The sequence below is a fragment of the Melitaea cinxia genome, chromosome 11 (assembly GCF_905220565.1).
Source record: "Melitaea cinxia chromosome 11, ilMelCinx1.1, whole genome shotgun sequence".
Classification (NCBI taxonomy): Eukaryota; Metazoa; Arthropoda; class Insecta; order Lepidoptera; family Nymphalidae; genus Melitaea; species Melitaea cinxia.
In genome coordinates, this window is record NC_059404.1 from 7217237 (window position 1) to 7244377 (window position 27141).

Here is a 27141-nt window from a genome sequence, read left to right on the forward strand (position 1 = left end):
AATAAGTACAATTCATTGTTTATTCATGATTTGTTTGACGTGGTCTATACGCAGGAAAATATTTGAAAAATACATATGCAATCAGATACAAAATTACTACGCATCGAATGAAGTCTTGTCCGAGGCTCAGTTTAGATTCCAAAAAAATAAATCAACTACTTTATTATTATCAAAATTTACCGACGAAATTAATAATTATCTGGACAGTAAACAACACGTAATTCTTTTATTTATTGACTACAGAGTAAAGCGTTTGATACACTCGACCATAAATTATTAATAAAAAAACTAGACAATACCGGCGTCCGTGGACCATTTCGTAGATGGTCTGAAGATTACCTCAAGCACAGAAAATACTGAGTGAGAATTGAAAATGAACACAGTGATAAAATATCTTTCACTACGGGTACAGCTCAGGGATCTGTTCTTGGTCCTCTTCACTATCTGCCTTTGGAAATGATATGGGAAATGTCATTAAGTATAGTTCGGTGTATCAATACGCTGACGACACATGTCTAGTAATAACCAATAAAAACATGGCAAAGGCAGAGAAAATGTTACAATTTGACTTTACCAACCTTTGCATGTGGTCACATGACGCAGGATTAGTATTGAACTCGCTTAAAACCAAAGTTGTACATATCCGCTCGACGCGTTCTAACAAAAACGAAAGACCAATAAAAATACTGGCACACAGCCACGACTGCCTTCACAAACCAGGCTTTGGGATAAACTGTAATTGTACTTCTTTAGAACAGGTCAATCAATATAAATATCTAGGCTTAATTGTGGACGAAAGATCCCATTGGAGTAAACACGTTGAATATGTATGTGACAGACTACGGGCTGTGTTAGCAAAATTTGCCATTCTAAAATACAAAATTCCGTATCCCACTCTTATGAATCGATTTAAAGCACTTGTTAAGTCTCTTATTTCATATAGAATAACGAGTTATGGTAAAACATTTAAAACTTACTTAGGTAAAATACAAAATCTACAATTACAAATATTAAAAATTATAATACCCAAAAAAATAAAAAATCAATTATACAATGAAAACAACCTAAATGCAATATTTAAATATTGTAAAATATTACCTGTGCATACGAAATTTCAGATGCTATGATTAATGGAACAATTTCACAATAATTGTGTTTGCTCGCAAACGAAAAAAAACCGACTTCAATTACATCGACGAGTAATACAACGTAGATCGACGAAAAAATAGTCAAGTAACTGCGCGTTATCAAAGATTACTCAAAAAGTAGTTATCAGATCTCAATAAAATTTATATGTGACCACATGACAAAAATCAGCTTTCGATTAAATTAAAAATTATTAAAATCGGTACACCTAGTAAAAAGTTATTGCGGATTTTCAAGAATTTCCCTCGATTTCTCTGGGATCCCATCATCAGATCCTGGTTTCCTTATCATGGTACTAAACTAAGGATATCTTCTTTCCAACAAAAAAAGAATTATTAAAATCGGTACACCCAGTAAAAAGTTATTGCGGATTTTCAAGAATTTCCATCAATTTCTCTGGGATCCCATCATCAGATCCTGGTTTCCTTATCATGGTACTAAACTTGGGATATCTTCTTTCCAACAAAAAAAGATTTATCAAAATCGGTATATCCAGTATAAAGTTATGCGGTATAATACAACGTAGGTCGACGAAAAAAGCGTCAAGTAAAAACGCATTATTAGATATAGCTCGAAAAGTAGTTGTTAGATCTCAAATAATTTTAAATGGGACCAATTGGCACACACCACCTTTCGATTGAAAGAAAATTTGTCGAAATCGCTCCATCCGGTAAAAAGTTCTGATGTAACATACATTAAAAAAAATACAGTCGAATTGAGAACCTCCTCCTTTTTTGGAAGTCGGTTAAAAAGGAATTACAAATTAAAATCAACCATAACATCACAACAAGAACAATTACACAAAACAAACTCGCTACACCTAAAGTTTATAACTATTACGGTAGACGCACAAATAGATATTTGATACCCACTTTAATTAACCAAATACCCAGAACGGTACTTCTCGATATTACAAAAGATAATTACAAATATAAACTTAAAAAATATTTCTGTGAACAACTGCAAAAAAAAATGAGAAATATTAAAAACTCAAATTTAATAAATGGATATGTCTATTTATGTATAATATGTATGTTATTGCTATCTGTTTTTGAATAATTAATAAATAGAAGTAAAATATATATATATATATATATATATATATATATATATATATATATATATATATATATACATATATATGAATATAGTAACTAATTTACCATAACAACCTGTATACTGCTAGCTATTTCTGAGCAAATAAAAACAAATTAACTATCTAGCTTACTCTCGTACGTTTTTTGTAATCGTTTTTGTGACCATACCATCGATGATAGTATTGTTTATTTAATAAAGGAGAAGCTATTTTTAATAAGTAGTAGGTAGGGTAGACGCAAAACTTTGTTTAGCAAAAATCATCTAAGCGTAGTATAAATATGTTTTTGTAACCACTGTAGTTTGTAAATGTTATAGCAATATATTATAAGTCTTATGTAAAATGTGTTAGACTGTTACTTGCGGACAAGCTTAAGGGCTTTTGCAAGTAAATATAATGTGATGTATGCTTTTCTTAATGTTACAAATAAAAAAATAATAAAAAAAGTGGGTTACCCTCCAAATACAGTACTTTTTTTACTGCAATGCACAATTAAGTTCATTCGAAGAAGAGCATGGGGTCTGCTGTTGTCTCTTCATGTTCATTTGACAATCCTAACATTATGGCGAGATCGGTTTTTAAACGAGTCGTATTTATTAATTTTTACGCATATACGAAGTTTCGGGTTCTTGATTAAAGAAATCATTTGAAGGAATTTTGTATTTTACCTCACCATCTCAGATTCTCCTATATCGTTGCCAAGTTTACTGAGATAGTCCTATTGGACATACCTCTACCGCGAACCTTCATTACTTCATTACCTATAGAAATAGGATAATAAGGGTATATCAATTACAAAATCGTGCAAATCATGTGCCAGTCTGGCCCTGTCGGATTTTTTCATGTCACTTGCTTCAAATTTGTACTTTCAAAGTCCACATTAATTTCTGCACATGCGGATGTAACGAAAGATCTCGATAAGTTTCAAGATTGTATTAAAATGAAATTAAGTGCTAAAGTTTGTTAATTGTTAAAGCGTGGTCGCGCATCGAGAACATTCATTACAGAACATTCTTTCCGTCGGTTAGGTTCTCCGTGTAATATGGCCTACCCATTGCCACTTCAGCTTGCAGAGTTTGAAAGCTATGTCAGTGACCTTCGTTGTCTATGGATTTCATCATTTCGGACTCTTGTCACGTAGAGAAATAGCAAACATAGCTCTCTCTATCACTCGCTGGGTGACTTTGAGCGTATGGAAAAGGCTAACAGTAAAAGACCACGTTTCGGCGCCGTAGGTCATCACTATGAACACACACTACTCAAACACTTGTGATTTCAGGCACTGAGGTATATTGGACGAGAAGATACTTTCTAATTTCCCGAACGTTGCCCAACCGAGTTGGATTCTACGAGCTACCTCTCTCGTTAGCTTCGCGAGTAGTGCTGTCAACAACGACAATTGTGGGTGTTACACGGATATTAAACATAATCATTGTCTTATTCATGTTTTCCCTTGATCGTCTCTTACGATCTCCACGGGGAGAATAGGAGTGATGCTTAATTCTAAAGCAGAACACACCTAATATACAAGATTACATAAATCATAAAAATATGTGGATTTAGTGACGCTGTATTTTGTGCAAGATATAACCAACAACAATTTACACGTATTAATTTGTCATGTTATAATATCTTTATGGTACATAGTCATATTCTCCATCATTCTCATCAGGATTATCTTCAACATTTGCAGTTGACCAGCTAAAAATCTTGTTATAAAATAGCATATGCTCTTCCAGAATGCTATTCTGAACTTGTTTTAAATCGTCTGTTTTTTTTATCTTGTATGTAGGCTTTGGCTGATGGAAGTGAAACAGAAGTTATTATTATTATTGTTATTTTTTTGTTCATGAGAATGAATGTTTAATCAATCCATCAATATATTCCTCGCCTATGATAGTTCCTTTTCGATCTCAATCTCAAAACTCATGTATTTCAATATAAATAACTTTTTCTGGTCTTTGGGCCAGTTTTTTTCGTAAGATTCAACTGAAAAACATGTTTTTTGTACTGTTCTTAAATTTTAAAACATCTCAGTTTTTAGCTATATGACTGTAAATGTTGAGCTGGAGTTCGAAAATATCTTTTTGAGTCAGTCAAAGCCAACAATGTATTATTTTTATTTTGGCTAGGGTAGCCTTCGGAAAAAAGATATAAATACTTAATACCTGTGTGGTCCAATATTATTTTTTATATAATGCAACATTGAACAAAGCTCCTTGGCTCCTTTGTTAGCAATGCCTTCGTGATACATGTAAAATGTCAAAAGTAAATTTAAAACGCCATATAGTAGTGCATGCAAAAACCTCCTTAATCACTGACTAATGTTGTTTATGCAATGAACGTCTTTCACGCGGTATTTTTGGAAGGAGAAGGAATGTGTCAACCTACGTAGTCTGGGTAAAAACCCAAAATATGGAAACCATTTTCAGCAAACAAGCATGTTGGGAAAAGATTTGACTTAAGCGGTTTAAAAAGAAAAGAACTGAAATTATTGATAAAAAATGTCATTAAAACTATAAAAGTAAAATTAATAGACAAGCATCATTTGCGTATAAATGAAGGTATTTAAATTTGCATATCAATTACAACGCAATAAACTTTACTTGGTTTGTAATAATTCCCTTAACTAATTTAAAGTCTCTTTTTATTTTCTTACACGTGAATTTATTTATGACTAGCGGCCGGCCCCGGCTTAGCACGAGTTTTTAACAAATATTTGAAAATTAAAATTTATAATACACACACATAAACCCTTTTATTTACGTCTGGTACCTAAAAAAAGAAAATTATGAAGAAACGTACCCCGTACCCCAATGATACCTACATCATATAACGTGCTGCCTATAAGCTAGCCGAGCAGGTTGAGCGGCAACCACGCAACATTTTTCTTATAAATATTTACATTTTTAAACTCGTGATACCTTTCGAATGAAATGACCGAATTGAATAAATCAAAAAGTTAAATAAAGCAAAAAAGTTCTATCGTCAAAAGTTTTCGCAGCGCACGCGATGTAAAGAATATTTTTGGTATTTTTTTTTTACATTGTTGGAGTTTTAGTAAGGATCCCTAATTTTTTATGAAAAGTAAATGAAAATATAATATAGCCTACGAGTATGTCACCCGCAAATAGTGTAGCTTCCCAACAGTGAATAAATTTTTCAAATCGGTTCGGTGCTTTCGGAGCCTATTCAATGCAAACAAACAAACAATCAAAGCTGTAAAGTGTATAAGCTGTGTGGCTTCGGCAGTAAGGAATATAGCCAACCCTTCTCTTCCCGTGGGTGTCATAAGAGGCGACTAAGGGATAGCACAGTTCCACTACCACCTTGGAACTTATAAAGCCGACCGACGGTGGGAAAAACATCCAATTGCTAGCTTTGAAATACACAGGCCGAAGACGGGCAGCGGCGTCTTCGGTGCAACAAAACCAACCCTGCGGTCACCAACCCGCCTACCCAGCATGGTGACTATGGGCTACACACATGAGTTCACGCCGTTTTTGGCGCAAGCTTGTGGAGGCCTATGTCCGGCAGTGGACTGCGATAGGCTGAAGTGATAAAACAATCAAATCTTTCCTCTTTATAATATAAGTATAGATTGTACCTACTATTTTTAACCGACTTCCAAAAAAGGAGGAGGTTCTCAATTCGACTGTATTTTTTTTTAATGTGTGTATGTTACATCAGAACTTTTGACCGTGTGGCCCGATTTCGACAAATTTTTTTTAATCGAAAGGTGGTGTGTGCCAATTGGTCCTATTTAAATTTATTTGAGATCTAACAACTACTTTTCGAGTTATATCTAATAATGCGTTTTTACTTGACGCTTTTTTCGTCGACCTACGTTGTATTATACAGCATAGCTTTCTACTGGATGTACCGATTTTGATAATTCTTTTTTGTTGGAAAGAAGATATCCCTAGTTTAGTACCGTGATAAGGAAACCAGGATCTGATGATGGGATCCCAGAGAAATCGAGGAAAACTCTTGAAAATCCGCAATAACTTTTTACTGGGTGTACCGATTTTAATAATTTTTAATTTCATCGAAAGCTGATGTTTGTCATGTGGTCACATATAAATTTTATTGAGATCTGATAACTACTTTTTGAGTAATCTTTGATAACGCGTAGTTACTGGACTATTTTTTCGTCGATCTACGTTGTATTACTCGTCGATGTAATTGAAGTCGGTTTTTTTTTCGTTTGCGAGCAAACACAATTATGGTCTACATACATAGTACGCGATACTTTTCATATAAATTTAATTCATTAAAGAGGTTAGGTTCTAGAACTTCAATTACTCAAATAAAATACTTTACAATCATGATAACATAATATCCATTAATACTGTGAAAACTTGTAGTTGGCCGTAACTTAATCATTGTTTTTTTTTTATAATTGTTATTAGCTGTAAGTTTTCGAAATTTGAAAATAAAATAAAATAAAGTCAATACGGCAAGCTTAGGCTACTAAGTCTTAAGTTAATAAATAATGACGTCGCTCAGGTGTAGTAGTGTGTGTAGGTAGTGTGTAGGCGCTCTCACCGGCAATTGCGGGTTCGATTCCCGCTCGAGATGGATATTTGTATTTGTACAAATATTTCTTTCCGGTCTGGTTTTCTGTCCTTGTGGGTCTACCCACTGTGCCTCGAAGAGCACGTTAAGCAGTCATTCCCGGCTGTATCATAGACACCTGATAGCGTTCGTTACGCATAGTAGAGAATATAATATTATTCGCCAACCCGTTGTAGAGTAGCGTGTTAGATTAAGCTCCAACCCTACTCCTACATGGTGAGAAGTCCTATGCCCAGCAGTGGGATATTGCAGGCTGAATCGTAATTTAAAGGGCTAGGTTAATAAGGGTAGCTAGTAGTCTTAAAAAATATTTCTCATACATGCACAAAAAATTAGTAGATACCTTTTTTAGCCTGTTACTAATTTTGATTATTATTATTTTACAAATTTTAGAATTGGAATAAGCTTATTAGTTGCCTTATTACAATCTACCGTTAACTTCTGTAATATTGACACAATGAAGCAGGAGTAGTTTTCCTAATAAGTTAATAACACTTCCATAGTCAATAATAAGTATTGTGTATTATTTTTCATTTGAAAATGGATGATATTGACATTCAATATGCATTTTTGCTGTACAAAACTTTCACCTCATTTGTAAAAGGCAACCCAAACATCTTTTTTATTTTTTGTTATCGCTGGGGAACCCATTTACGGGTGATATCCAGGATGCCCGGGTAGGCAGTCGTAGACCGTATGTCGGCTTCAACACTTGGGGGTGCACTACCGACCAAACCCCTGCGGGAGCCTTCAGCCGCTTTAATTGGAGGGTCCCGAATCTGCAGGCAACAGGATTCCTCCAGCGACCGGCTGGCCTCGGCGAAAAGGCCAGACTTCTCCTCCATGGGGACTGTCCGGCTCACCTCTGAACAATCCCGGCCCGACACGAGCACAGGGGCGTTACTGGAGGTGCATTAAGTAGCGCCTACTACGCACCCCCGCTCGTCGCCTGCGGACGGAGGCCTCGTCGGTGGCCTCCTCTCTCATCCGCTCGTCGTTCTCCGTCTGGAACATTACTGTCTCGCAGAAGGAGACCATCGACTTCCAGGACTCGTCGTCGCCGAGCAAACCCAAACATATCCTAGCGAAGCCTAGTTACAAATATTTTAATACTTTAAAAAGTAGGCTACGAAAGAAATAAATTTTTAATAAAAAAATATAAAATAACATATAAAGGTCGCGATGTTTGACAAAATATATTTTTTCTGATTAAAAAAAATAAGAAAATGATGCCAGAAAATAACTTCAACCATTTATACTATATCAGTTTATAATTAAACGTTACCATACGTAGGTAGATCTAAATCGTATTGTAAACTTACCACGAGCCGTCATCTTCAAATCCAACATTTTTTTTTTTTGTAAACATATAGTTTTTATAATAACCTGTCCAGTATATTGTATTATTATCAAAGGGATAAGTCAAATCAATAAATTCAAAATCTCCGTTTAAAAACACGTCATTGAAATCCGCCAGATAGTAATAATAAAGAAAGCACTAATATAAGCAAACACAGTTCAGGAAAAAGTTAAGGAAGCCATGATGCGTACGACTGATTATAATTGATTCTAAACACAATATCTATAAAGAGGTACAGTCACTTATGAATTAAATGATACTGTAAACATATAATTACGATATTGCTCATGTAGTCATATCGCCATAGGTGCATTAATAAATACAATTGCCAAAACCTATTACTACCTTTGGACTAACTACTACTACTTTTTATAAACGCCAATCGGGTTATCTCATCTTTTAAGTTTTTTTCCCGCTGCTGATTATATTTTAAGTGTATGGAAGTTTAGTTTATCATTATCAGGTTAATTAAAATGAATTATGCGATAGGTATGTTAAAACTAGTGATATTCCGGATATCCGTATCCGTATCCGTATCCGCGGATATCCGCGGGAAAAATGAGATCCGTATCCGTATATCTTAAATTATGTGATTAAGTAGTATAATTTAAAAAAAAAAGTTCTAGTCAGAGTATTTTTTTCTTTCTTAAAATCAAATATTTGGCACCTTTAATACCAAATATATATCCTAGTAAGTTACCATACTAATAGTATAGAACTCAAAGAAACTAAATCAACTATCTTATAAGATCACTATTACACATAGAAAGTTATGACTTTATTTTTATAAAGAGAATGTTATTATATAAGAGAATGAAAAACAAATAACTTTTTTATTGAAACTACTTTTTAAGATTTTATCGTAGTTCCTGGACCTGGTTGCTAAATAATTGTTTTTCGCAAACGAAAATAAAACCGACCAATTATAAAAGTAGTTATTAGATCTCGATCAAATTTAAATGGGACCACAAGACAAGTATCAGCTTTCGATTAAAACAAGAATCATAAAAAATTGTTTATAAACAATAAACCCTCTAGTGGATCTACAGTGTTGCTACGGTAGTCTACTGTGTGGCTACGGTAGTAAAGAATATAGCCACCCCCTCTCTTCCCCTGGGTGTCGTAAGAGGCGACTAAGGGATAACACAGTTCCACTACCACCTTGGAGTTTACAAAGCCGACCGATGGCGGGATAGCCATACAACTGCTGACTTTGAAATACACAGGCCGAATGCATTATTTGGACACCTCGTCACCATCTATAGAGCATAAATTTTAAATTTAAAGTCTCTTACTTCAAAAACATAGGACTTTCATACAAACTTCCAACCCCCGTTTTATCCTCTTAGGGGTCGGGTTGTGTAAAATCAGTTCTTAGCGGATGTCTACGCCCTATAAAGAACCTACTTGCCAAATTTCAAGTTTGTAACTGTTATAGTTCTGGAGATTTCATGATAAGTGAGTCAACTTATCATCCCCCGTTTTAACCCTAAAAGGGAGTTGATTTCTAAAGATTTATTGTTGTTCTTCTTTCTATTTTATTATTTGGACACCTTCTCACCATCTCATCTATCTATAGAGTATACATTTTAAATTTCAAAACAGGACTTTCGTACAAACTTCCAACCCCCGTTTTACCCCCTTAGGGGTCGAGTTTCATAAAATCCGTTCTTAGCGGATGTCTACGTCCTATAAGAATCCTATCTTCCAAATTTAATGTTTGTAGGTGTTAGAGTTTTGGAAATTTCGTGATGAGTGAGTGACCTTTCGCTTTTATATACATAATAAATAATAAATTATATATATAATAAATATAATAAATTTATTACTTAAGTTTAGTTCTTAAGTTAAAACTGAACAACTAAGCCACTTTGTAATTGCAATCAATCATTCTCATTTCAGATACGTTAAGATATTTTAAGTCATCAGGGAAAAGGTAGAAATTCGATTGTACGAACCTTGTGTAGAGGTTCATTGATAAAAAGAATAAAGAGTATAAATCCATATCACGCACTGCGGGGCTCTGGAATTCGGTTTAATTTAGATAGATAGATAGATAGATACTCTTTATTGTACACAACAACAATCAACACAATAACATATCACAAATAAAAATAAAATAAAAATAAAACAGTGTACAAAGGCGGTCTTATCGCTAGAGTAGCGATCTCTTCCAGACAACCTTTGGGCATATAGGACACAGCGTAGTGAAAAAGCGGTAGGGGAAGTGTATACAGAGAAGTGACAATTAGTGTCACCTAGAACAATATCAAACTATCGAGTATAAATACACATACATATACAGCACAATACATACATACATACATAGATACATACATACAAACATATATATATATATATATATATATACACAGACATACATACACATATATAAACATACGCATAAAAATACTATACCTACATATAAACGAAATACATATAATATGAATAATAGCATAGAATACAAAATACAAGTGAAGCGATACTCCTACAATATGTTATGCAGAGATAAAAACAATTATGACGTACTAAGTGACAAATAAAGCGCCTTGAGGTATTTTTTAAAGCAAGACAGGGATTGGGCTTGTTTTATAGGAAGAGGTAGAGCGTTCCAAAGTTGAACAGCTTTAACTGAAAAAGAATTGGAGTAAAAAGAAGTAGTGTGAGCTGGGGTTTCGAGCATCAAAGTAGACTCAGATCTAAGGGTGCGTTCGTGTGTATTACAAAGATACTTGAAACGCTCCTTAAGGTACAGAGGTGTATCAGAATGAAAAAGTATACAATATAGTAGCGAGAGTATGTGAGTATTCCTGCGAAAGCGAATCGGAAGCCACTTGAGACAACTGCGAAATTCGGAAACGTGGTCATATTTGCGAAGACCAAATATGAACCGTATGCAAAGATTTTGAAGGCGCTCAAGCTTATTTAATTGCTCCTCTTTAAGATCAGGATAGCAAGTGTCAGCATAGTCAAGAATTGGTAGAAGGAGTGACTGTGCTAATGTAATTTTGGTAGGCAAAGGGAGGAAATATTGCAGTCGTCGTAGTGATCCGATAGCTGCAAATAGTTTACGGCTCATCTCACTCAGCTGAGGTGCCCAAGAAAGATGTCTATCGAAGATAATTCCGAGGTTTTTGACTGTGTCGCTGTAACTGATTACGGCGTTGTTATAAACGACTGGTGGTATAAGTGACCAATCTATTCGACACACAAGCTTAGGACTACCGATAATAATGACTTGACATTTTGAGGGATTTATGTTTAATCCGTAGGAGTTACTCCATCTATATATGTTCTTCAAGTCATTATTTAAATTGCTTTAATTTATGTAGATTTCTTACCATTGAAGCAGCAAGAAATAGTCTAACAGAAAAATAAGATTTTAACCACAGTAACAGTAAATCGGAATAGTCGTACGTATAAAGTTTTTGAAGTAGGGTATATTATACTGCACGCTATGAAAAGGCTTGATTAAATATACAATTATATTATATACAGTATAACATCTTTGACTTCAATCGTTAAATCAGAATACAAAGTGGCAGTAAGTTTCTCGATAAATGTACCTAACTATTTTGTAAGTAGATACAAAAATACTTTTACAAATCTTTGGTGGTGTTGAGATATGCTTTTTCGACAGTGCCAGACAAACAATATACATAAGTTTCTCATGAGTTTGTACCATTTTATTTGATGCACTCTACAACTTTAAAAAATTTACGATAGCCATTGCTTATTCCGTAAGGATGGAAATATCACTGAGGCGAAAGACCTATTAAAATTTTGGGAGAAGATGAGCGAATAAATTAGTAGCATATTTTTATTAAGGTAATTATTTAATAAATTTAATATATGAAAACAAAGTGTTCGATTCCACCACTACATATACATATACCTTACGTACGTGTGTACGTACGTAAGTGTATGTGTACATATATACGTTTCTTTTTAGTCATTATTATTAATTTTAATATAACCAATATTTTTTCTAGTAATTACATTAATGTGACACTATAACTAGGTTAAAATAAGGTTCTAAAAATTGTACACATTTAATAAATAATAAAAGTTAAAAAAATAAATCAAGAACAAATTGCTCGTGTAATTTTAGCTGTAAATTGGATCAGAATATATAAATATATATATTTCCAAATTATGATGACCTTTTAGGACAAATAGCTACCAAGCGCAATGGAGCTCCAGTGCCCTTAGCAATCTTCATTGGCAATATCAATGCAGTACAACCGTATTCTGTAAACAATAAACCATAATAGTCTTGGTTAAAAGTCATCTATTATTCTACCTTATATTAAACTTTAACTATTACAAGCATTGCATATTATTATTAAGGAACCTTACCAGGCACAGGCAAATCTAGCTTCACGTTTTCAACCATAAATAAGTCAGCTTGAGCAAAGGCTTTATGTACGGGAAAATCGGTAGTAGAACCTTTGTCTACTGATGCCGTGTCTACACCAACTCCTACTACATTTTTATATGATGATGTTATCCATTGCGCCACTTCTCCACTCATACCTGAAAAATTAGAACCGTAGATTTACCTTAAAAATTAAAGTTTAAATATAAGTAGATGAATAGAATAAATAACCTTGTGAATTGACGATACATTGCATAAGAACAACAACAAACAAATTGGTCTCCTTTTCACGCGATCTATCTCAGTAAGACATGCCAGTAGGCTAGAAAATTGTAATTTTTTTTATGCTAAGTTTCACCTACACCGTACACTACTTTTAGTTTTTGATTAAATTGTCAGTGGCATGGATGAAATTTTGGCTCATAAGTGAGTTGTAAAAATATTGACAAAGTATTCTAACAGTAAAGTTTAAGACTTTCTGAGCATCACCGATGTAAGACCTCGTCCCAGTACTTTGACAATAACTTCTAATAGCGCTATAAGTAGTTGTGATGACTGTAAAAGAACGTACCTACAGTAAAAGAACTGGAAAGATATGCACTGCTTGGAACAAGTTTATATGTATGGGTTTCTTTGAAGGCATTTTTGACTATCCGGTAAAGCTTTAGATTAAATACGATCGAATTTCGGGAATGTAGAGGGAAAGGGGGAGAGGGGTGCGCTACCCCCAGTACCACCGCCACACTTCGAAACCCCATGGTTATGGAGATAGCCATGGTTAAAGTTTTAAGATTAGAAAAAGAATTTCGCAGCTTTCACACGTTATTTTCACATTTCACAAGTATGTTTCTCACATTTCACACATTATTTACACATTTTACACGTTATTTTCACATTTCATACGTTATTTTCACAAGTTATTTTCAAACCGGAGTACGTAAAAACGATCTCGACTCCAAGATGAACAAACGATACAACTTGCGTTACTTATGTTTCGTTCCGTAACTTTCAGATGTTTTTTTTTCACATTTCGCACGTGATATTAACATTTCACACGTTAATTTATCGCTTTCACACGGTTTTTTAACAAGCGATACAACTGACATTTAACGACTGAGAGATAGTAGCTTTAAAAAAAATGGCGCGCCACTTATCGTTTCGCTCCAAAGCAATGTAAGCATAAATTCATTGTTTTTGTCTAAATAACTGTAAAGGCAAAGGTCTAAGACCATACAGCCTTATTTCATGTTATGTTTTTTACTTAAGTATATTTTATTTTTATTTATTTACTGTTATATACGAAAAATATTAGTTACGGAACCACGATCCCACGAATATGCTGCCGTACCAAACAGATGGAATGTTCCCAGGCGATCACCTCACGAGTTTCCCATATTGGCCGAGTTCTCCGTATTAGCCTTTCAATGCCCCATTGTTCTAATTTTTAACTTTATTAATTGTATAATTATTTCGAACACTTTTTATTCTCACTTCGAATAAAGTAGTCTTAAGAATAATTGTATTAATTTAGTATTAATAAATAATTATAAATTATTCGTTTTCTTTTTCGACCTCCTGACTGCTGCAAACGTTATTTATTCAATGTTTCAGTTCATTTTATATGACAACTAATAAGTAAAAATAAAAATATATTGAAGTGATAAGCATGACATGAATAAAATTAAAAAAACAATAACCCTAACCTAACCGTGTGCGGCACTAAAACCGAATCGAAGCACCTTACTATCCACGTAGTCTGTCTTACCCCTAGAGTGTTCTTTAGAAGCTGGAGGCGCGAAGCAGCTTTTGCTTTCGCACGCAAGGGCGGAAGGGCTGCACTGCCCGCAGTGCCGAAGCCAAGCGCTGTTCTAACATAGGTAATTTTTTTTGTAACGAAATTATGCCTATAAACGGTCTAATTTTAAAGTTAGATAGGTTAGGGATTTTTTTTGTAACGAACATTTGTTGATCTTGCAGTCGAGATCATTTTTACGTACTTCTGTTCGAAAATAACTTATTAAAGTTGCAAGACGGCGCATGAGTGGCACTCCCCGCAGCGCCGGAGCTAAGGTGGAGTCAGACGCGGAGCTCAAAGGTATTATAATAGCTTTAAATTCTTCCTCTAATCTCAAAATTTTAATCATGGATATCTCCATAACCATGGGGTTTCGAAGTGCGGCAGTGTTACCTAGTATAGCTCCCCTTACACCCTCCGCTTTCCACTCCCAAAAACCCCATAATTCGACTTAATCTAAAGCATAGCCGGCTATCCTACGTGAAATATATAATTTAGTAGTTAATTCTCAGCATTAGTCATTTCGTGATCACCGTTAGAGCCAATATGTGATTTTTTTGTCAATGTTTTATTTTATTTTTAATTTATGTTCATTATTTGTAAAACAGAAGATGTAATTAGGTTTCTTGATAATAGCTAACAAAAAATATTATTGTTTAAAAAATCAGAAAAACAAATATTGTTTAAATATTTGTTCCTTTTTTCAATTTTAAAATGGATTACGTATGTTATCCACGCAATCACTCGCGTACTTTTTAGGTGCGCGACAAAATCAGGGCAAGGAAACATACTCTGCTAATTTTGAACTTCTCCGTAAATCGTCGATTTATTTTACATTTCGTTTAATGTGCTAAAAATATTTTATTTTTAAACACAAACTAATGATCTAAAGTGTTAAATGAGGCATAACTGCCTCATTTATTCATATTAGTATGTAGATATCATGCTAAAATAGATACAACGAAAAGATGTCTCGGTATATTGTTTGTAAAGAATAATATTCATAGAAAGTACCCGTACCTGGAAAGTGGAAAGTATTATTCTTTCTTGTACCTAAGGGCAAGGAAACATACTCTGCTAATTTTGAACTTCTCCGTAAATCGTCGATTTATTTTACATTTCGTTTAATGTGCTAAAAATATTTTATTTTTAAACACAAACTAATGATCTAAAGTGTTAAATGAGGCATAACTGCCTCATTTATTCATATTAGTATGTAGATATCATGCTAAAATAGATACAACGAAAAGATGTCCCGGTATATTGTTTGTAAAGAATAATATTCATAGAAAGTACCCGTACCTGGAAAGTTGAAAGTATTATTCTTTCTTGTACCTAAATATTTATTTTTATCGTTCGCAAACTTACTCCAACCATATTTAAATACTATAAAACAAGGTTTTCCCATATTATCATTAAGCATGTAATCCATATCATGCTTGTACAATTCGAAATCTGGATCGTCATTGACCTTCGAACTTACGTCGACTATTATAACTGAAACAAAGTAATAAAATTAACTGGTAGGTATGTAGTTGTTAGATATCGTAGATCGAAAATTCAGGAGGCTATTTTCAAATTATGCTGTAGGTTGTTATTTTAATAATTAGATAGGCTTGCGTTTGACCACTGTTTCACCTGATGTTAAGTGAGAATGCGGTCTAGGATGGAACACGCTTACCTAGAAGTAGCATATTCACTCGCGACTTAAAGATCCCCAGATTGTAGCTATCCGGAAACACAAAGGAGATTTCATAAGGTTAGAAAATTACCTTCTAAATTATATTCAGTTTCCGATTCGGTAACAGTTTCATATAGGTATCATATTACAACGACTATCCTCCAAAACAAAAGAAAATGTACAAATATAAAAGATTAAGAAATATACGATTTATTTTTATGCTTGTAAAATATTCTATTTGAGAGTTATGTTACAATTTATGCTATTTAAGAAATATTCATACAATTAATGCAATTGGGTATAAGTAATAAAAACTTACGTGGTACGATCAACTTGTCTAGGGTTATATCTCCTACATATTTGCCATCTACTTTGAAATGATTTGGCGCATCAATATGTGTGCCACCATGCTCACCAGCCGAAAAATCGTTGGTTGCGTACCTTTTGGTCAAAATATTTTAATTTAATTCTGACATGATATAAAAATCTTAATATATATAAATCTCGTGTCACAATGTTTGTCCGCGATGAACTTTTAAACTACTTAACCGATTTTAATCAAATTTGCACACCGTGTGCAGTTTGATCCAACTTGAAAGATAGGGTATATTTTGTTTTGATATATGTAATTATTATATTTAAGAAAAAAAATAAGGGGATACGAAGTTTGTCAGGTCAGCTAGTATCTAAAAAAATTAAAATTGTTTTCACATAAATACGTGAAATGAACGAATTGAAGAGATCGTCTTATTTTTCAGGATTTATTCTGCATGGTACTATGTATTTCCAAACATAGGCACTCGTCGCATCTGTCTGTCTGTTTGTCTCTGCCTCTGCAGTAGAATAGTTTTGGTTAAATAATTTGCGAAGATTTTTTGTTGCGGTTTGTACGGTCCGTCTGATGGTAGCGGTTACTGTAGCTGACCTACCCCCAAGAGTAGATCTACCGGACATGCATGTCCACAATCATCACCCAAAACATTTACTCATTATTTTCTCTTGACTGGATTATTTTATGGAAATACGGAATGACTGGCCTAAAAAAAATCAGCCGAAATATATTTCGGATATTTCTTTATTTATTAAAATATATATACCTAGTTAACATCAATATTATTAAAGTATGGAATCAAGAAAACTTTACAGTATCATTAATTGGTTAAGTTTTAGTTTTTAGTATTCCGCACCTGAAAAGGAAAAAAGAAACCCTTTTAGGTCACTTTGTTGTCCGTCTGTCTGTCAAGACCCTTTTTTCTCACGAACGCGTGGAGATATCTGAGGAGAAGCTGAATTTCATATTAAATACTCAAGTCTACTGTCAATTAGAGAGTAATCAAAAGATAAAGTTATGCTGCAAATTTTCGACACTCGCAAGGGGAGTAAAACCTACAGGGTACAGGATGCGTTCAGAATCTTGAAATTTGGTACAAAGCAACGTCTTAAAGCACGGACAAAAGAAAAATTGCGAAAGTATAAATTTTTAGTTATTTATTTTATTTGATACTTTTACAATAACTTAAAATGCTGATGCAATGCAAAATGCAACTTAAAATGATGATGAATGATGCTGATCTGGATTTACCATATTTATTTAATATAAAAAACTGACTTTTAGACTCGTATTAATAAAGAGCATAAACTAATACTTATTCCAAATAAATGCGAGAAATTATATATACAAAGAGTCATTTGATAAGGGAGTCAAATATTTATAACATCTAAATTAAATTTTATCAGCATTAAGTAGTTTCTATATTAAGACCTATTTATAATGAGATCAATAAGATTCACGAGTTAAATGAACAAATATCTTTCTTCTATGAAAGTCCTGTCAAAAGCCGTCCGACCGTTTCAGAGATTAGCCGGAACGAACAGACAGACAAACAAAAATTGTACAAAATGTTATATTGGTATATGTGCCGTGTTTATCCATATGCATTTAGTCATCATTACAGCCTATACAGTCCACTGCTGGACATAGGCCTCCACAAGTTTACGCCAAAAATAACGTGAACTCATGTGTTTTGCCCATAGTCACCACGCTGGGTAGGCGAATTGGTGACTGCAGTACTGGCTTTGTCGCACTTAAGACGCTGCTGCCCGTCTTCGGCCTGTGTGTTTCAAAGCCAGCGGTTAGATGGCTATCCCGCCATCGGTCGGCTTCTTAAGTTCCAAGGTGGTTGTGGAACCTTGTTATCTTTTAGTCGCCTCTTACGACACCCACGGGAAGAGAGGGGGTGGCTATATTCTTTGGTGCCGTAGCCATACAGTAATTCCTTTTACGTAAAAGTAATTTTTTTTTGTTATAGTTTTTGTTTAGCGTAGGTAAGTAAGAATTGAGAATTTTAGTTAGGGGAACACCGGGCAAGACGGGGTGGTGGGCAAGACGGGGCATCAGGCTTTTCAGGTGATTTAAATTGATCAATCTCATTCGCTCTGCCATCTCGCTACTGGCCGCCACGACAGCTCTTAGTCACACGAGTACTAACACGGTGGCTATTCATTTGTTTTAGTTATCGTCGAAAAGTAGATTTCGTTTGTTCGTATTAAAATTTCTTATATATACGTTTCGTAGTACATGAAACTTGTATTTAGTGAATTTTAAGTGGCACCTCGGTTAATTCTATCTACAGTACATTGCAGTAACAGGTAATAACTTGTTTTGTTATGAAACATTATTCAATTTTTTTTTGTTTGAATATTAATGTTGAAACGAATCGACGGGCAAGATGGGGTATCTGATACCCCATATTGCCTGACACGATTTTGATTATTTATATTTTTTTATATATTGTTTTAGGATGGTTTATATTTAAAAAAAGTCATATATGTTTATAAAAGAAACTCAGGAAGAGGAAAACGGTCAAGGGAAGCACTGAATAAGGCGATAGAAGTTGTTTTGAAGCGAGAAATGGGATATATTATGTTGGCTGCAAAAGTTTTCTTAGTCCCACAAACTACATTGGAATGAAAGGTCAAAAAGGCAAAAAAAGAATGTAAAGGTACCTTTGGGTACCAGTATTCTCGCAAAAAGAAGAAGAAGAGGATGGGCTTGATGGATTATTTATTAGACATAGAAATCGGTTTTTTTTTAACTGTAGATACTGTGGCAGCACGTCTTACAACAACAGCAACGAGCACTGCAGTTGTTTTTACAGATTCTGCTACTTCAACAGTTGTGACAACTAGTACAACTGAAATTAACACATATTTAAATTTGAGTCCTTCCCCTAGATTTTCTTATTGGCCTAATTTAGTGCATTAGCCAGCCCAAAGCAACTATTGCCTCTTCCAGTGACCAAGAAGACATTAAAAGTGACAAAAAACGCGGTAAAACTACTATCATAACCTCTTCACCCTATAAACAGAAGTTGTTAAGAGTTAAGTTAAAAGAATTTATTTAAAAAAAAATGTGACAGAAAAGTTAAAAAAGCAAAACAAGGAAATGAGACAGAGAAAAAAGGAGCGAAAACAGAAAAAGGAAGAGAAACAAAACCTATTTCAAGACTGAAGCCACAAAGAAATATAATCCAAAGAAACGTATTAGACAGTCGTCTTCTGAAAAGAGTGATGTTGAAACCGAAAACACTCCATGCCTACATTCTACAGGGTTATATTTCGGCTCCAAGAAAGGTTGGATTGCTTATTCTTCTTGTGGTAAACGGTTACATTATGGCTGCGCAGGAGTGGATTATAATGATGCCGAAGCAACATTCATTTGCGAGTCTGCACTCCTGAATAGTCGAGAGAATGGCTATACCCCATCTTGCCCATTAGGCCCACCCCATCTTATCCGACCTATCGGGCATGATGGGTTGATATGTCATATTTTACATTTTGTTATATTATTAACAATTCTGTGGTACTGTGTTCCTGATTTCAATTTAATATGTAAGATTGATAACTACAAGCCTGATTGAGAATAAATATGATTATGAAACCATGAACCCCTACGATTTCTGGAGCTTTAAACCTTAACTAGCCCATCTTGCCCGGTGTTCCCCTATTTCAAAAACCTTTTAAATACACTTTTATGCAAAAGGAATTTGTTTACGTTATATTTATGAAAATCAAATAATGTGTGTATAATGAAGTTTTTTATTTCACAATCGTATCTTTGGTGCTAGAAGACAAAAAAATATATCAAAATAATGAAAAAAAAAGTATGTCGACCTGTACACTGTTTTATAGCCAGGTACTAATAGTACTTTTTCGAATTGTACGAATGGAGTGCGCACCTGACAACGTCCGATTAAGCCCAAGACTTGATAATTTAACCAAAGAGAACGTAGTTAACTCATGGAAAACGATACATCCTATCGAAAAAAGGACTTTGCGGTTCATTGTATGGTAAGTTTATTAAAGAACATTCGTATTAACAGTTTTAGTAGTTTATAGCTTCGTTTTCTTAAAAATTATATTTTTTAACATTTTTTCTTATTTTATTTCAGAAAAAACCATCTCTGACTTCGTTTCTGTAAAAAGCAAGTCCTTGTTCAATTACCTTAAAATTGAAGACAATTTTTTACATGAATTGCCTACTTTGTGGTCAAATACTTCGTTTCAAGAAACTAGAATGAAAGTTTCGGCACTGAGGATAGTAGGTGATGTAGCTGAGAGAGCGATTAAGTTGATGCAAAACTTTCATGGATTAATCACAGTTGAGGAGGAACAAAAAAAATTTTATTACGTCGCGTACAAGAACACCGTTAAATGATTTATCCTGACTGTAAAAAACAAACGTCAAAAAGAAAATTTTAACAATATTATTAATTTTTAATGTAAATGAGTAAATAATATATACTACTAGCTGACCTGGCGAACTTTGTACCGCCTTCTTTATTTTTTTCTTAAATATAATAATTAATATATCAAAATAAAATATAGCCTATCTTTCAAGTTGGATCGAACTGCACATGGTGTGCGAATTTTATTATAATCGGTTAAGTGGTTTAGGAGTCCATTGAGGACAAACATTGTGACACGAGATTTATATATATTAAGATTTAGGTGTATTAGAGTTCTAATTTAGTAATAAAAATTAAATTCTTAATTCCTCCTATAGTAAGCCAGTACAAATAAATGTTCATGCCAAAAGTTTATTTATTTATTTATTTTTTATTTATTAACATAACCAAGAGCGTTTCAGTTAATACATACTATAACCAAATTACAAAAAAATAAGGTCAATAACAGGTTTCCCTTTATAATATTTATAAGTATAGTTACAGTGTTGCATTTGGACCGATGGGATAGCGCGCTTACAATAGTCACAGCTATGGATCAATTTTTTATTATTATTCAATAAATTTATACGAGCATTATATATAAAGTACAGCGTGTTTGTCGATGTTTCAATATGTATAATATATAATAATGTTTTTTATAATATAATAAAAAGTTATTTTAATAGTATTATATTTATAATAATCATTAGATAATTAAATAGGTATTAGGCAAACACATTATGTGTGTCATCACATAGTGTGTTGTGTGGATTAGGAGTTGACGCCCTAGCCCTACGATGTCAATATCTTGGGATCGGTACATGACCACTAGGGAGCTTTAGCTTGCAATAATGGTTATTATCTCGATAGCTAAAGATTTATTTAGCATCAAATCGGCACGGGGTTATCGTCCAATCGCAATAATATTTATTATTTGAGTCAATGAGGTCAAACGGAATAAAAATAGAGGGTATGCGTATTTGATTTCGCGAAAAAAAAATTTCCTTATGCCTTGTGACACCCTAATGTAGGTACATACACACACACATACACACACACATACATATATACATACATACATACATACATACATACATACATATATACATACATACATACATACATACATACATACATACATACATACATACATACATACATACATACATACATACATACATACATACATACATACATACATACATACATACATACATACAGCGGTGAAGGGTAGGTGGACACACCGTCTCATACCGAGGATCGACATTTGGCTGAACCGGAGTCATGGCGAGGTCAACTACTACCTTACACAGATGTTGTCGGGACATGGCTGCTTTCGGGCTTACCTCCATCGCTTCAAACACGATGATTCTCCGGAGTGCCCATCTTGCCTGGGAGTCATTGAAGATGCGGAGCACGTTTTCTTTGTGTGTCCACGGTACAACCCTCAGCGTGATAAACTGGAGAGCGTTCTCGGCCGGAGAATCCAACCAGAGACTGTAGTGTTGGCAATGTTGTCCACCGAGGCTGCTTGGAACGCTATCAGTACGTTTGTTACAGAGGTCCTCACCGACTTGCGTTCCATAGAAAGAGAGAGAGCAAAAGACAGTAGCTAAAAAGAGATATAAGATCTTACGTACCTGAAGGAAGAGCGGCAGCTGGTTCCTCCCCCTGCGAAGTAATGCCTAACGGCGGTACCGTGGGGATCAGAGGCTGGAGAGCGAGGGGGTTTTTTTAGTGGGTGGAAATCCCACACTACCGACCACCATCTTTCACGGCGTAGTCTTTGAAAGATTTTTTCCTCCTCACGCAAGAAAAAAAAAAAAAAAAAAAAAAAAAAAAAAAAAAAAAAAAAAAAAAAAACATACATACATACATACATACATACACACATACATACATACATTTATTGATTAATTCAGCATGTAACGTCCCATTGCTATGCAAAGGCCTCTTTGTCCGTATAAAACAAGGGTAGAAATTTTATTCGTGGTGATTATAAATAATTTACAGCATACCACTAGAAAAAGAATCTCGTCGTCTCGTTTCATCGAAAAAAACGATGTCGGCGATTCATCTTTGGTGCGATTGACATTATCAACAAAGTGAAGAACTTTAACGAAAAAAACATAACATGGATATAAAATTCTGTGATAGGGAGAAAAGCTTTGAAATGTTACGACTAGCGAGAGCAGCAAGATAAAATAGAAGAATAGAAAGAGATAGAGATAAACAAAATAAGAAATATCGGCAGATTTTGAATTCGATTAGAAAGATTTGGACTACAAAGTGACATTTATCATAGGATCACTGGAATGAATGAGTTATTCGATATAATAATAAAGAGACAGTAATCGTAGAATCATCATCAACTTAGATAACGATAACGAATAAGACCATTTGAGAAAACTTTTTTCGTTAGTATAATTGCAATTTTTTATAATCTTCTTCAAATTTGAAGGATCTACCGACTACTTAAACTTGAGATTCAGATTCAGCGCATCGAAATATATAAGAAATATACTTGACCTAGTTCGAGAAAATGATTTGTTTCCATTTCATTTTTTACGATTTTTAGAGCTTTTTTTACTATTTTCTCTAAATTTAGAGAGCTGACGGGCTAAACCAACTTCGCATTCAGATTCAGTGCATATACTTAACCCTAGGTGGGTCTGGTCAAAGGTAAAGTGCACTTTTTCAATCAAATCAGTTAAATGCGTATATTTAATTAAAAAATACTTGTCAAATCACGATCAAAATTAAATGGCAACCACATGGCAAATACCAGGTTTCTAAATGAAAGAATAATCGAAATCGGTACACGCAGAAAAAATTATAAGGTAACATACATAAAAATAAAAGTTGACAGGCGTCGTCGAGTATTCACTTCGACGATTCCGCAATGCTTGAAGACAAAAGTCTTCGAGCAATGCGTCCTGCCTGTGTTTACATACGGAGCCGAGACGTGGACACTGACGAAGGGACTGGTCCACAAGTTTAAAGTCGCTCAACGTGCAATGGAACGGGCTATGCTTGGGGTTTCTCTTAAAGATGGATTAGAAATGAGACTATCCGCGAAAGAACGAAAGTAACCGAATTAACCCACAGAATTAGCAAGTTGAAGTGGCCGTGAGCTGGTCATCTGTATCGCAGGACCGATGGCCGTTGGAGCAGACGGATCCTGGAGTGGAGACCGCGTCTTTGCAAACGCAGTGTGGGACTTCCTCCGGCCTGTTGGACCGACGATCGTTGCCGGTGTAGGCTGTATGAGGATTGTGGAAAATCGGGATGTCCGGAGCGAACTTGGGGAGGCCTAAGTCCAGTAGTGGACTGCAATAGACTGAACTGAACTGAACTGACTGAATACATAAAAATATAATCATAAAAATATAAAACATAATACTTAAAAATCTGACTATAAATAAGGATTTATATAAGGTTGAAACAGTTCTATGTAGGCTTACGAATAATATATATGTATTTTTAATAATAATTGTATTTGTTCGCTAGCGGAACCAAAACCGACTTGAATGTTCATCAACACGTAATACATGATAGGTAGTCGAATAAATATTCAATTAAATACACATTATGAGGGATATCTCATGAAGTGCTTTTTAGATCACAGTCAAATTTAAATGGGACCACGTGACAAGCACCAGCTTTTTATTAAAAATAAAATCATCAAAATCGATTCACGCAGTAAATAGTTATGAAGTAAGTTACAAAATAAAAAACAGTTGAATTGAGAACCTGTAATTTTTTTAAGTCAGATAAAAAAAGTACAAATTAATTATAAAGTCAATGTTTAACAGAATATTTTATTCCTAACTAGCGGACCCGATAGACTTCGTTCTGTCAAAAAGATTTGGAATGTGGCAGTTTTTTGTTTCTACGTATTTTATAGTCGGCGCAAAAAATTCTCATGAACAGAACCGTCATGTTATCCTGATGATAGGGTGGTGTGTGAGGTTCAGCTCGGTGACCAAAGTATCTTCGCTTCCACGAACTTTGGCCACCCTTCTGTAACCCACTTAAAAACCCCGACAGGGATGTCTGCTAGAGGGCTTCAAACTAAGAGGCAAACTTAGGGTTCAAACCTGATTGGAAAATAATCTAAAGGGACAGTGGGAACCTAAAGGTGACAAATATTTAAAAATTGTGTGCCTCCATGACACAACATAGAGATAGACAGGTTCTTAACAGACGTGATTGTATTTAAAAGTGGGGCAAGTCTACGTCACAGAACGCGTAACGCGTCGTGCCCGATCGCGCCGATTTGACCTGATCGTAATGTGATATTAAATTAATAATTAAAGATAATAAAACCCTTTTTTAACGCGATTTGTTTGACAGATGTAATGACTTGAAAACTAATGCATTTTATGTCGCGTGCCGAAACTAAAACAAAAGAAATAATATCGCAAAGCCAACCAAAATAAAAATCAGTACTAATGATCTATACAGCTCTACATCTACTAGCTCTTACATTTTTTGACTATTCAATTTGGTCGGGTTCGCGATATTATCACTTTTGTCGAGTTTCGGAACGCGACATTAGATCGTCCAACGCGAACACGCACACTGTTTTGAAAGGTATGATTGAATTTGAACTTAGGTATGATTGAATTTGAACTTTGTGCAGCGATAATAAAGTGCAAATTGACTCTTTGACGTTAGTAACACACCTACATTGCTTAGACAATAGTGAGTGCTTATAATTTAATATGACCTTAATTGAATAGCAATAAAGTTAAAATTGACTCTACATTTTAGTTAGAAAACGTTTGTATGGAAAAGGGCTGTTTTTAGGGTTTTCCCGGAAATTATTCGAATTTTTCTTGCTGTAAAAACCATCCTTGGACTTCAACGAACATTTAAAGAAAAGAATTGTTAAAATTGGTCCAGACGTTGTTGAGTTATGCGCTTACTAACACATTTTGCGATTCATTTTTATATTATAGATTGAAAAAAAATACGGTTTGAAATGAATAAATGAATGAATAAGTATGAATATCACTAAGCGTCAGCAAACGTTGAATTTTTTTTTTTTTTTTTGTATACTAAACTTACCAAAAGCCATCATCATCAAAGACACCAATTTTTTTTGTGAACTTAAACTCTTGTGAATCCGTCCAGTATACTGTATTTTTATCAAATGGATAAGTCAAATCAATAAATTCATAATCTCCATTTAGCAAAACATCATTGGAATTCGCAATAATAGCAATAATAAAGAACCCACTGATATAAGCAAACACGACAGTTACGTAAGCCATATTGTTTGGGACTGTACTGTAACTGTTATTTATTTCTAATACATAGTAGTATAATAGTGAACTAAAGCAGGGTGCTTCTTAAGTTTGAGTTTGAGTATTATTATCAGGTCTGTTGAAATGAGCGATTTGTTTAAACGTCTCGATAAATCGATAAAAAGACAATTGGTCGATGGAAATTACCATTGCAGGGTCAGGAATTTATACGTAGCTGTTTAATATATTAGGTATTTAGGCTCGCTTTGCTGAGCGTCAAAGGGTTTTACTTGTGATATATGAAAATTATCTTATGTTATTTTTATCAAATGCATAGTCTTTAAGACAGTGCCCTTTATTTTATAGAAATACAATACCTTGCTGTATATCAAAATCTAACTAAATCTCGCCACTGAATTTTCTCGTATTGATCGCCCGTGGTAATTTTTATTTTCTCGGTGAAAACGCTAAATTAGTACAGAAATAAAGTTTAATTTATGTACCAATCAAAACAACATTGCAAATATCTATAAACAGTTGGGTAGTTTCCAAATTTATCGACTTCTACAGTTTATGCTCTGCGGTGCACGGTGCAGTCACAAAAATTATGCGTCCAAACAACAGACTGTTTTTTAGCAAAATATATCTTATAGTTAGTACAATTTTCTTAAGATGAATAAAGTAAATCAAATCTAAATATTTTGGTCTTTTATAAGTATGGAAAACAGATATAACAAATATTATGTACTTACAATTAGATTTACCGTCAGGTGGACAAACAAACGCTACCATTTTCAATACCGTTTATATTCCGTTCTAAGTTTTAGTCGAACACATCATCTACGTCAGTCAGTCAGTCAGCTCAGCCTATTGCAGTCCACAAGTTCGCGCCAGACATCCCAGTTTTCCGCAATCCTCATCCAGCATACACCGGCAATCTTACATAGATCGTCGGTCCAACGGGCCGGAGGACGTCCCACACTGCGTTTTCCTCTACCTGTGATATTAAAAATTATAACTCTGATACAATCATTATATAATTGTAATATGTATTTGGTATTCATATAACAATTAAATAAACAATATTTTCGTATTATCTTTTATGGGTGATATGTTAGAACGCCCTAC

At 34.3% G+C, this 27141-nt stretch overlaps 1 protein-coding gene across 1 annotated transcript; it reads right to left on the minus strand.

The window, feature by feature from the left end:
- Window positions 1-11997: 11997 nt before the first annotated feature.
- On the minus strand, window positions 11998-26347 carry LOC123657895 (isatin hydrolase-like). The gene is made up of 5 exons (XM_045593386.1): window positions 25835-26347; window positions 16354-16475; window positions 15656-15850; window positions 12540-12716; window positions 11998-12431 (listed from the first exon to the last, which is right to left on the minus strand). The coding sequence occupies exons 1-5, from the start codon at window positions 26038-26040 to the stop codon at window positions 12334-12336; spliced, it is 798 nt and encodes a 265-aa protein (XP_045449342.1). The 5' UTR covers window positions 26041-26347; the 3' UTR covers window positions 11998-12333.
- Between the last annotated feature and the right edge of the window lie 794 nt (window positions 26348-27141).

What these genes read in the sequence shown, in the direction of transcription:
- LOC123657895 (XM_045593386.1), bottom strand. Translation starts at nt 26,040, where the DNA reads ATGGCTTACGTAACTGTCGTGTTTGCTTATATCAGTGGGTTCTTTATT. An exon ending in TTTGATGATGATGGCTTTTG is followed by an intron (nt 16,476 to 25,834) that starts GTAAGTTTAGTA and finishes TTTGACCAAAAG; the next exon opens with GTACGCAACCAACGATTTTT. An exon ending in TAATACTTTCAACTTTCCAG is followed by an intron (nt 12,717 to 15,655) that starts GTACGGGTACTT and finishes CTAATTTTTCAG; the next exon opens with GTATGAGTGGAGAAGTGGCG.